The sequence below is a fragment of the Girardinichthys multiradiatus genome, chromosome 12 (assembly GCF_021462225.1).
Source record: "Girardinichthys multiradiatus isolate DD_20200921_A chromosome 12, DD_fGirMul_XY1, whole genome shotgun sequence".
Taxonomy (NCBI): Eukaryota; Metazoa; Chordata; class Actinopteri; order Cyprinodontiformes; family Goodeidae; genus Girardinichthys; species Girardinichthys multiradiatus.
This window is the reverse complement of record NC_061805.1, coordinates 9,603,657-9,616,340: the sequence shown is the minus strand read 5'-3', so window position 1 is coordinate 9,616,340 and position 12,684 is coordinate 9,603,657. Positions and strand designations below refer to the sequence as shown.

The following is a 12,684-nucleotide window of genomic DNA, read 5'->3' as shown; positions in this document are numbered from 1 at the left end:
AGAGAAACTAGAGGGGAACATAGAAACAATAACTTAAGAAATAAACAAAGAGCCATAAGGAGAATCAAAATTACAAAATAAACCAACAAGTCCAAAATGTCACTCCATGACATAACCCCCTCCTCAAGGTCGGATTCCAGACGACCACTTGGAGACTAAAACAAAAGTTCAAAACAACCCGACCAGGGCGGGCGGAGGGGGGCCTTGGGAGGAGGGCCAGAGTCCAAAACAAAAATAATTCCCAATAAACAAAACCAAAGTCCATAATCTCCAGGGGCGCATAACAAAATCCAGGAGGCTGATGATCCGGAGACCTGCGACGAAGTAGCCATCGAAGTGGTTGATGATCCGGAGGCCGGCAGTGACGAAGTAGCCATCGAAGTGGTTGATGATCCGGAGGCCGGCAGTGACGAAGTCAGGCAAAGAGTCAGGCTCTGGTGTGTCAATCAAAGTCAAAAAGTCAGTCCGTATCTCCAGTAACACCCCCCAGAAGAAACTGAGCAGGTGCTCAGGACCAGGTCTTGGAGACAGCCCATCCATGGGCTCCACCGAAGCATGGTGTGGGAATGGAGGCAGAGTCCAAAACAAAAATAACTCCCAATAAACAAAACAACAAAACCAAAGTCCATAATCTCCAGGGGCGCATAACAAAATTCAGGAGGCCGATGATCCGGAGGCCGGCAGTGACGAAGTAGCCAACGATGCAGGCGCCTCGGAGGTCTGCGGCGAGGATGCAGGCGCCTCGGAGGTCTGCGGCGAGGATGCAGGCGCCTCGGAGGTGTGCCCCAAAACGGTGTCCGCTGCTCTCTCTCCTCTGCAGCCTGACGTGCGCTCTTCTCCGCGGCACGTCGGAAATACTCAAACAAAGTAATCCTCTCATTGTCTGCTTGGTCCATCTGTTGGCTGGTTCCTAATGTCGGGGAAGGACTGTGGGTCGGACCAAAACGCAGAACAGAGCTCGGTAGCCGCATCATAATTTATTCCACACTCCAGGTAGTATGGCAAAACGAAGCATGAACAAAACATAGTCATGGTACACATAGCATAAACGAAGCATAGACATAGAAACGTAGCGTAGCATAAACGAAGCATAGACATCACCGACATAGAAACAAGGAACCAGCGAGGAACTAAACAAACAGAACAACTAATATACACAGAGCACAGAGAGGGGAACAAAAGGCAGGTAATCAAAGAAACAGGGAACAGGTGTGACAAGGAACAGATGAAACAAATACAAAGGCTGAGGATGGGTGAAAGGACTAAAACAGAAAACACAAACTAAGCAAGAGAATAAATCAGAGGAGGAAATAAAGAACTAGAATAACTATGAACTAAAGTAAACAGAGAAACTAGAGGGGAACATAGAAACAATAACTTAAGAAATAAACAAAGAGCCATAAGGAGAATCAAAATTACAAAATAAACCAACAAGTCCAAAATGTCACTCCATGACACAGCCAAAGGTAAGATGGAATAATTTGGATCAAAGCAGATTAATTTGTTGGGCTAGTTAAAGTCCAGACCTCCAATTAAGAATCTGTGGCAAGACTCTCTCCATCCAATCTGACTGAACATAAACTAATCAGTGGTAAAAAAAAAAATGTAATTTTTAAGATGTGCAGAGGAGGTAAAGACATACTTCAAAACACATGCAAATGTACTTGCAGTGAAAAGTGGTTCTACAAGGTATTGACTCAGGGGCGTTGAACACAAATGCATATTAAACTTATGAGATTTTCAATTATAAACAATGTTGATAACCATTATATAGTGTGACAAATTATGAAAAAGCTAGAGGAGTATAAACATTTCTGCGAGGCACTGTATGTAGACTCTGATTCACCCCTTATGTTAAATTTATATGTTATGCTTAAATGACTCACAAGTCAGTGTGAGGTGGAACAAAAAACTCTACTTACTGAATGTCTTGGGGCACCTTGAAAGACTTTCAGAAAAATTCCAAGAACCATCAATCAAGAAAAAGTACTAGGAACCTTTGTTCCTTACAAGCAAATGATGTAAACAGGGAGGTATACATTGCAGTATATAATTATTTTAACTTACCCACTATGAGGCCAGTGTGGCCTTTGGCAGGGTCATATGGGCATTTGCCCTTCCCATCCTCCAGAGCTGCAGGGTTGAGAGTAAAATCATCTGCTTTCTGCAAGCAAACACAAATTCCCACACAAAAAACCATGAGGAACACAGGTGGTTCATGGTCAGCTTACATTTTGACCCACATGACAGAGCTGCAAGCTTCATCCGTCCCATCCACGAACCCCTACGCCATGTTGTCTTATCGCATCAGAGTAACATGCATGCAAGCACTTCTAAACCCACACGGCAGCATTGGCATTATCCAGCTGACCCCTGTGTGCTAGACTTCTCCTTTGTTGCATTTATTTTCATTTTGTCACACGGCGGCATGGGCCCCGGGTCAGATGTGTCAGGTTGACACCTGTCAGCCACTGCTTGCCATGACTCAATCTAGAAAAACAAAGGCACACATGAATACTTACAATGTAATTGCATTTGGGCTGGAAGGCATAGGTGCCGCAGGTGTAGAGGTGTGTGTGGTTGTAGCTCTGTAGAAACCGAATGTAGTTAAAGCACTCAGTCTGTGAAGGGAAGAGGAAGAGAAGGAATAATTGGAATGGTGTTATCAAAGTTAAAAGTGCATTAAGTCACTGTGACATTTTTTAAGCACCACCAGGACTTTACTTATTACTTCAATGAGAGCTCTGTAGTCACTGGAAATGCATTTACAAACAAGCTCCTATTCATTTTCTTAATTTTTCGTGTTGAAAAAAGAAAAGAAAGAAGCAGCACATGCGTTCAGTGTCCCATTTACTGCATCACTTAACAGATAATGCTTTTACAAATTATCTGAATAATCTAAAATGAAGAGGAAAGTCATAGACAATTCCAGAGAATAATTCACAGAATAATTAATGCAGAGCTTTATGAGGAGTGCCCTTTAATGTCTGCACGGTGATAAATGAAGAATGAAACTCTTTGAATGGAAATGAAAACAGATGCTCAGAAATGACGCATACCAACGGAATGAATAATTCAGTGCATCTAGTTGATGTTGTCTCTGCAACAGCCGGGCAGACAGTTCAGCATGATACAGAAAAACTAGCAAATCTGCCTGCACTGGCCTATGTAAGGCAAAACAATTATTGGAACAACAGCCAGATTGTTATTTTTTAACCAAAGTTTACAGTACCTTTCACATTCATTCATACTACAGTGGGTGAATGCTTGTCACAAAATTCTTGGATTTTTTGTCTTCCACTTAACAGTTTTGCGCTCCTTGTGTTGATTTATATTTAAGTTTATTTTTGTATCGTGGCAAAATGTGGAAAAAATTCAAGGGATGTGAATACTTTTGCAAGAACACTGTACTGGTAAGCATGTGTCTCTCAAGGCTAATACTCTGATTGCAATCACTGCCCTACCTTTTTTTTCCGCTAGTTTGTGCCAAGTATGAATTAAACTGTGCTCAATCTGCAGATTTTTAGGGATTTGCATATGCATCAACTATTAATAGCTATGTGAAACAGTCCCTGTGTTTCTTAAGATCCACCTTAACTTCTTTAACATGTATTTTTTACTCTACTCAGAGCCAGTTTCAAAGCACTGCTGCTTCTGCTGCTCTCCAATGCACTATTTCCTCTTTCTACCGAAAATCACATCAAAAGTTGTGAGTTACTGTAAAATATTAAGCAGGATTTCTTGCTCATAGACAGCATACAGCCTAAGCAAATGGAGGCTCCTGGTGAGGTTTAAGTGCAGACCTGGCTCAGGAAAACTCACTGTCCGTTTCTGCTAGTGTACCTCAGCTGATGGTGAGAACGGGAACATACAGGTACAGTTTAATCAAAGAGTAGTTTAGAAAGGTAGAACATACACAGGAGACTTGTAAGTTGAAAGTGTAGAGTCTTATATTTAATTTATGGTTCTGAATAAATGATTTAAAGGAGTTAGGATCATACATCCACTAGAAAACTTTCTTAGTGCCTTTATTTAGGTTAAATTCAGATTAGTTGGACCTGGAGTGTGAAGCTAATAGCTAGTCTGGGAGGGGTCAAGACCAAAATCGACTAAATAAGTCTGTCTTGAAACAACTCCTATGTCTAAAACATCATAGCGGTTTATGCAAACACTGTTTTATGAATCTTAAATCCGTTGCCACGCTTGCACTGGGTGGCCATTTACAGAGAAGCCCTGATAACAGGAAAAAGAGCTTGGAGATGGTGAGACCCTAACAACTGAGAAGGTAACATGTAAACGGTTTCCAGTCAGGATTACTACTTAAAAGAAAAGACGGGTAGCGTAAAAAATAAACTAGTGTTCATTTAAACCACTATGTTTATTACTTTTTTTCAAAACCACTTTGCTTTTATATTACAAAGTTTCTCTGACCAGAAATGCTTAACATGTTCAGTTTTCAGGACTTGTTTCACTCAGGAAGACTGTTGGTGAGGCACCGCCTTATGACTCATTTCCTGTGTAAACAATTAGCAGAGTCTTAGTAAATAACCACCCAATGCAAACATAATGACAGTTTTAAAGGTTCATAAAATAGTGTTAGCATAAACCATTATGACACTTTTAAGGCAGGATGGTTTTTTTAGACAGTAGAAGTCTGCTTTGCCTCAGTTCCTTGTCCAGGAACAACTAACCTGGAATACCGCTACATTAGGTTTAGCTAGAGTGAGAGTTATCCACTGCCTATAACTATTGGACAAAACCTCACTTCAAAAATCCTAAACTGTCCCTTTAATTATGGAAATGTTACCTTAAATTTAATCCAAAATGTGATAATTCTTATTTTTGTGTGGTAGATGTGCAAGGTATATTCAAACCAGATTTGCAGAGCTGTGTGCGTGTTTCGAGTGCAGTCACATCTTGTTGTGTCGGACTGCAGTGTTACCAAACCCCTTCTGACTTTCTATCCTTTTTGGAGCAGCGCAGCAATCTGCTTTCTGCTGCTGAAGACAAAAGACATGCTGAATTCAGGCGCTTTAAAAAGTTGCTGAGCCTGACCCTGTCTGAATGATAGACTTCTCTGTGTGCTAATGGAATGACTGGAAAGTTTCCAATTTGGAAACCCCTCGCAGATTTAACAAAATGTAATTAAGTCAACTGAAAAATGTTGCACTTACAGTATGGGCTATTATTTTCAGAACAAGTTGCACGCTGCTCACCAACGGAGGAAACCATCTTACAGAAATGCAGGGCTGTCAGTTAAGATCCACTTTACCTGGTTGTTCTTCCCTTTGGAAACGCACTCCCTCTTCTTATCCTGCGGAGCCGGCCAGTCGATCTGGGGGTAAGACAGAGACAAATGTGATGGTTGTCGGCCTTTCACCTGTAGGCAGTACATCATAAATTCCTTCCTTAGACTCCTATGATATGCACTTTAAAACATATTACACTAAAAAGGAAAAAAAGAGACATCTTACTGCTCTGCCAATTCTCTGCACTATTGCCCACCAGTTGCTGTAACTATAGCAACTGACCTACCCTCATGTTAAGGCTGTTTTTCAACAAAAATATTTTAGATATGAGTTACTTTTACACACATTTTGATGCACTAAATATATTCCTAGATATTCATGTGAAACAAATTAGGACACCCCATTAAATATTCAGTTCTTTATTAAGAAATGCCACACATGTGGTCTAGTCCTATTTTTTTCTTTTCTGGAATAGAAATTATTTAATTACACTTAAACAACAAAAATAGCATTGTTTTACTTATCAACAATATGTGTGGAAAAATGTGTTTTCTAACTAAGTTAGGACACCCTACCCTCTTAATGCGAGTGTCACCCCCTATTGGGAGAAATCAGTGAGATGCTTCTTGCAGCCATCTGCCAGCCCGGTCTGAGGAAGATTTTCCCCACTCCTCACTTTCAGCTATAAGATGTCTTAAGGGGTTTCTTCCATGCACAGATTGTTTTAAGTCACCCCACAGCATCTTAATGAGATCAAGATCTGGGCCTTGACTTTTCCCATGACTTTCCATTTCCGAATTTTCTGCCTGCTCTTGGTAGATTTTTACAGATTGTCTCTCATTTTCCTCAAGCACCATTAGATACACGGAAGAATTTATGTTGGAATCCATGAAGGTGAGCTGGCCAGGTCCTGCTGCATGCAGCAAAGCTTCCCCAAACCCTGAAGCTTCCAGCTCCATGCTTTAAAGTTGGTTCTTCAAATGCTGTAGTTGGTTTAAGCCAAAGATGTCCTCTGGTCTGGGTTCCAAGTAATTCAGTTTTTAGTCTCATCTGTCTAAAGAACGTTAGTCCTCGTCTTTGGCTCAATGGCTCTCTTGATCTCACCGTGGTATTCACTCTCACTTTAACAATCAGGAGCACACCAGACTAAATGTTGGAGGTTTAAAAATTGCAAATCTCCCACAGAATGCTTAGTAGCCATGTTATAATTATGTTCAACTAATGTGATGTGCTTGTGCGTGTTTTTGTTTGCCATTTAAATACGAAAAAATTCCACCAGAAATTTCTATTTTAATTGCATTTTTACAGAAAATGTTGAAAGTATTTTCTTCAGTTTTTTTTTTTTTTTTGTGTATTTGTCTTGAATTTTGTAGTTCGGTTAACATTTACATTAAAAAAGCACATTTCGAAATATATAGTTACAAACAGGTTGTTGCAGGGTGTCCTTATTTGTGTCACACGACTGTATTTGCAGAAATGTAAGCTTCGCCTTGCTGAGCCACACACCCTTTGGTCAGTTAATATAATTCACAGACTGAGCTGTAGGTGGTTTAGAGTAAAAACAGAAAAATGTCACTTAAGCAACCCAGACTCATTCCGTGGTTGTGTTGTTTCTGTCTTCGGCTCCATTAAACCCACTGCTAGTATTGAGTTGGACACTGTGAGAGCCTTATTGGAGGGACATAACTGATGATTAAACACTACCGCTCTCTGGAAGGATCAAAGTCAGACTGTGGAGAGAACATCGTGGTGTACTACTGAAACGTGGAGCGAGAAATGTTAAAACGCATTTTCCTCAAGAACACCTGGCTGAACTCTGCTCTGTGGACAAAGGTCAGAGAAATCTACCATGTTTCCTTTGACATTTTACTGACCATTAGTTCTAATTATACTGGCTATTAAAGCCACAGAGCGGCTGCAAACCTCCACTGGATGTAAACCAACTGCAATCAAACAAAGAACGTTTACAAAGCAATGCGCTGGTAGATAAACTGCACCTTAAAATATAGAATGGTCATTAAGTGCTACAGCAACTATGGCTTTTAATGGCCTTAAATAAAAATAAAACATAAAACGAATTGTTTACCACAATGACTGTTGGTGTAATCCACCTTCTGCCATGTGTTTTTTCTGTCCCATGATTAAAAATTGAAGTTCTTTCTCTAAATAATCAGTCTTGATTATCTTGGGTTATTGTTTTGGGTTATTGTTTTATAACCTATCCCTGCTTTAATCCTCTCTGCAGATTTATCCCTGACCTGTTTCGTGGTCTTCATGATGCTGTTTTTTCCCCTTAATGTTCTCTAACAAACCTCAGAGGCCTTCACAGACCTGCTGCATTTATACTGTGATTTAATTACGCACAGTTGAAATCTATGTATTTAGAAAGTGACACCCGACGGTCTGGAGTTTTGGTTCATCTAAGTAAAGGGTAAAGGGTTGATTAAAATGCATTGCACACTTTTTGGATGTGTTAGATTTCAAAAAATGTCCTGCCTGTTCACAGTATACTAATTTGTTTCAGTCTAGAGGAAAATACAAAAACAATTGTGATTGTAACGTGACAAAATGTGACAAAGTTTAAAGGGCACAAGTGCTTTTGTAAGGCATTAAGAAACTGACTTTTTCTCTTCCTCTCACGGTTCTTAAATCGAATTTAATCTTCAGAGACTTTCACTAAAAGCTGATGAAGTTCTAATTATAAAGAGTAAATTCTAAACGAATAATTAGTTGTGAAATATAACATCTAAGACCTAAACTTTTAACTAATTTGATTAGGATTTTAATGAGGGACCAGCTTTAAGCATTTATTTTTACCTCTAATTTTGTTTCCATGGATGTTAGAATTAATAAAAATATCCCACCGTATTATCCATGCTCATCCACTGCTTTGCTAAATATAACCTCATGCTGTAGTAGGAGTACCAGACATCACAGAGAAGGAGCTCTCATTGATGATACACCAAAACAAACGCACATCGCATTAACGCATAGCGGTAATAAGGGGCAGCAGCATTAATGCAGTTCTATCACAACCCGGTGTTTAGTTATCCCTCAGTGTATCTGCTGTTAAAGTAGGTAAAGTAAAAATGAAACGCAGTGCAAACATTTATTTTGGTATGACCTCAGAGCTATTACACGGCCACTTGCTTTCAGCATTTTCAAAGGCCTCTGCAAATCTCCGCCCACGTCAGCACAAATAGCGCAGGCAATGTTTAGGCCATTAGCATTTGAATAAAAATAGAAACCTGATTTGCAAGTTGCTCACACTGCGAGTTGAACTTCCTGGAACAGCAATAAAAAAATACAGCCTAAGAATTAAATCTAATTGAATTTAAACAGAAATTTCATTAGCTATTCAGATTAAAAGCAGATTGTAGTGTGTGGGTGCTTCGTCAAGAACAGTGGGAAATTAGTGCATTTAGGTGCAGATTTATTATAAAAATGTATATAATGGAGAATTAAAATGGGGTTCGATTGTCGTCATGAGTACAGTAACTGAATAATGGAAAGGAAAGTGTGTGCTGCAAACCTAAGTGAAAACTGCTTGTTTGCAAAGTTCTGAGAAAAACATCCCCAGAGAATATCCAGGGTGGGAAGATGGTGATGAAAGTAATGAAGACAGAGAACGAGGGGGACGGCAAAGAAATAAAAGAAAAGCAGTTAGTGGAAAGGAAGGAGAAGCAGGCATGAGAGAATGATGGGGGACATGGTGGCAGAAGGGGTGGACTACTTCCTCGTCCAGGCTCAGTCAATTTTCTGTCTTCGCTCCTTCTCTCTGCTTTGACAACAGGTGGCCTTATCATTACTGCAAGACTCACAACCCTGACTCAAACAAGCCGGTGGCTTTGTTGTGTGCCACAGTGTGCTCGGGGTTTCTGTTATGTGTGCATCTAATAACTGCTCATTACAGTGGCAAATCAGATAGAAACCCCCAAACTGCTGTGGGCTGCTCACTGCACCCTCATTGCTTCACTGCAACTGTATTGATTGCAACGCAGACCAATTATTGAGGGAGCAAAGCAAAACCCGACCGAGTCCCGGAGGGGTTCGCGTTCTCTACATGTGCTAGAGCGTGCGCAGCAGGCCAAGTCGAGGGTATTAACGGAGAGAAACAGGTTTCCCCCCAGAGTGTGATGCAGAAAAACAAAAAAACACAATAAAAAAAGGAGAGTGAAGAAAAAAAACTGATTGAATGAGTGCATCTTAAAGTAAGAACCATGCGCAGAGCCTGGGGACGGGTATGTACAGGTGGATGGGAGGTCCTGTTTGCTGCCGTGTATTCACAACACAGGTTTTTGTGCTGACGGAAGAAAAATAAGGGAGACATGGGCTTCATGCAGCAACCTTCACAGCATTACACCCCAGAGAATGCAAAACAACACGTGTAAAATGAGTCAGCAGAAATCCTGTAAAGATTCTCGATTAATCATGAATGTCCTTTTTTAACAAGTGTTTTTATTTGTTCAGCTAGCAAGACTGACTGAAGGTAGGAAAATACTAAAAGTTAAAAACATCCATATATTACAATGTGAATTAGAAAATGCAAATTTAATTTATAGCTTTATTGTTTTACCTTTACCATTAGATGATAACTGCTTAGAAATAAAATACAAAACCTATTGTTTTTTTGGCACATTTTTTATTGTTAGTCATCCATTTCTGTCATGATTTTCAGTTTGTGGCTCCAGCCTCAAGCATTAAAATTGTGCGGTTGCTTTTGGTAGCAATAGACTGTATAGCATTAACAAAATTCACAGAAAATTCCAAATGTTTTTTATGAGACATCTTTGGTATTTTGGTGTAAAGAGTGAAAAAAAACCTCTCCTCTTTGATGCTTCATGGGTCTGCTAGACCTTACAGTAGAAACAGCATTCAGAGCTTAAATGGGACACAGAATGTTGAACTTGAACTGGCTGAACTGCCATTTTGATACCTGTTATGGTTTTTGCACAATCATTTTCAACACCATTTTCGAACCTATTTAACAATTTTGAAAATAATTTTTACAATTGATCTATATTTAACAGAATAAACACTCATCTTGTTGTTTTTAATGTTTTATTTTGTAGATGTTTAATTATTTATTTTATTAACATCCTTACTTTCATTGCTGCTTTTAGTATCAGGATGATCCTTGAGTTTGTCAGTTTTTATTAATTGATTTCTGATAGACTGTGATGGACTGGCGACCCATTCAGGTAGTAGGCCGGCTCTCGCCCAGCATCTGTTGGAGATAAACACCAGCACCCCTGCAAGGAAACGCATGTAGAGAAACTGGATGGATGGATGAGTTTCTAATAGAAACCTGGGTGATGAATTATTTTTAGATTTTTCTTCTAACAAATAAATTATTCACCCCAATTTCACCCCATCCGGAGGTATTTTCAGAAGTTATTTGTTCAGTAAGGTGTTAACAAGACCAATAAGGATTTAACATCTAGTATAAATCAGTCAATATTGTGGGTCTTCTTAAATGTCCTCACATCCAACGAGAAAAAGAAAAGGACTTCAGAAGAAGATCACCCTGCGTGTTAATAGGGAGCAAACAAAAGTGTGAAAAGGAAGGGGGTGTTTAATGTTCTTCAATTTTCCTTATCTTAGAACTTTTATAATCTCACGTGTTCTAATTCTATTAAAATTGATGTCCTAATTAAAGCTAGAATTAATGTTTATCTCTGCAGCAAAGCTACGTGAATTATGCTTTTGTTCCTGAACTGTCCATCACGAGTCCCAGTGACAGGAAATGTAGCCTTATCATTTAATTTTGTTGCCTTGCTTCAAAGACACTTCCTGAATTGTTGTGTTTGCAGACAGTCAGGTTGTAATTATTTTTACTAGAAACACTTCCCTGTATTTATTCAACTTTGCCATGGTTTGATTGCATTCAAATCAGCCTTTAAATGCTTTTGTGTGTTTATGTGTGAGTTACCTGTGGTCGTAGCTGTCGGCTGATGTCGTTGGGGTCCAGGGCAAACAGTGCTTCACGGGCTCCAACGTACAAAACCCTCTCGTGGTCAGACAAAGTCAGCATGCTGTAGTTGAACACTCCCTGAATGCTGAACCTCGCCATGCTGTCCAGTCCATCTGGATAAAGACACAAAGATACATCATTAGTTTACACCTCTGTTGATGTAAATTACAAACCCAAAGGCAGTTAACATGAGAGAAATATTTACACTTCCCTTGTCGAATTCTGTTTATGTTTCACCCTTTTAGTAAATAGCTCACTGCCATCCATTTAGTATATCTCTTCTTTATCTCCTGTTGGAAAGTTAATGGTGTTCTCTCCACAATTTTCAAATTCTCTTCCAAACGGTTCCTGCATGTGCCAGGTCCTGCACATTGGACAGCTAATCTGCTGAAGAACTCCAGCCAGATCAGTTATGCAACCTATTCCAAACATTTGAGGCTATAAGCACTAAAAACTGATGGGTTAATTTTTTAACTCAAATGCTGGCTTTATGCTCTAAAACCATTTTCACATCTTGCCACATATTTTAATTGGATGTGGCCTAGACTTTAACTTGCCCATCCTTACTCATTAACACGCTTTTCACCAAACCATTCCATGGTAGCTCTGACTGTATGTTTAGGGTCTGTTCATTTATGGGTTTCCTGACCAGAGGCCATTCTTCCACGCATTTACCTTGGAAGAATGTGTGTAAATGCACTGAAGTTAAATTCACAAAATGTGAAAAAGCACTGTGGGGTATGAATACTTTTGCAAAGCATTGTATATCAAATAATGGTATTGGTCTGTACATTGAATGTCCTGTTGGAGCCTTGTGGATTATTGCAATAAAATTTCAACATTACTGAAGTTCTTCAACAAAAGCTATTCTCTATAGAACTTCAGGACTTGTGGTAAATGACTCTTGCAAGATAGAGTACTGCAAGCAACGTTTCCAAAGATCTGTGTTTACTTTAAAAACTTTGAGAACAAGTCTGTCTTCAGGGTGAGTCTGATAAGTTCCAGATCGTTATTTCAGAAGTGCGATAAGGTGATCATGTGTTTAGAAAGGCCATACAAATACACAAGATGGAAAGATACTCTCTTAGAGCAGCTTTTGTTTTGATGAAGAGTGCAGCGGTCTGTAGCATTTCAGTTGTCAGTAATGCGTCTGAAAGCATAGCTCTTCACAACCCAGAGCTTTTAAAAACAATACATATTGATGAATATAGAAGATATCACCATTAAAATAGTGCACAATCTGCAAAATCTGTTTTTTTTCTCTACTTTAAAACTACAGGGGTTGGACAATGAAACTGAAACACCTGGTTTTAGACCACAATAATTTATCAGTATGGTGTAGGGCCTCCTTTTGCAGCCAATACAGCGTCAATTCGTCTTGGGAATGACATATACAAGTCCTGCACAGTGGTCAGAGGGATTTTAAGCCATTCTTCTTGCAGGATAGTGGCCAGGTCACTA

General features: G+C 39.5%; 1 protein-coding gene across 4 annotated transcripts in view; it reads right to left on the bottom strand.

The window, feature by feature from the left end:
* sema4c (sema domain, immunoglobulin domain (Ig), transmembrane domain (TM) and short cytoplasmic domain, (semaphorin) 4C) overlaps positions 1-12,684 on the bottom strand; it is a 132,454-nt gene that overhangs the window by 30,385 nt on the left and 89,385 nt on the right. For all 4 annotated transcript variants that reach the window (XM_047381904.1, XM_047381903.1, XM_047381905.1 and 1 more), the window contains 4 exons: positions 11,182-11,336; positions 5,273-5,335; positions 2,523-2,621; positions 2,068-2,164 (listed from right to left, as the gene is read on the bottom strand). In XM_047381904.1, the coding sequence (XP_047237860.1) occupies positions 2,068-2,164; positions 2,523-2,621; positions 5,273-5,335; positions 11,182-11,336 (414 nt within the window). The remainder of the gene's footprint in view (positions 1-2,067; positions 2,165-2,522; positions 2,622-5,272; positions 5,336-11,181; positions 11,337-12,684) is intronic.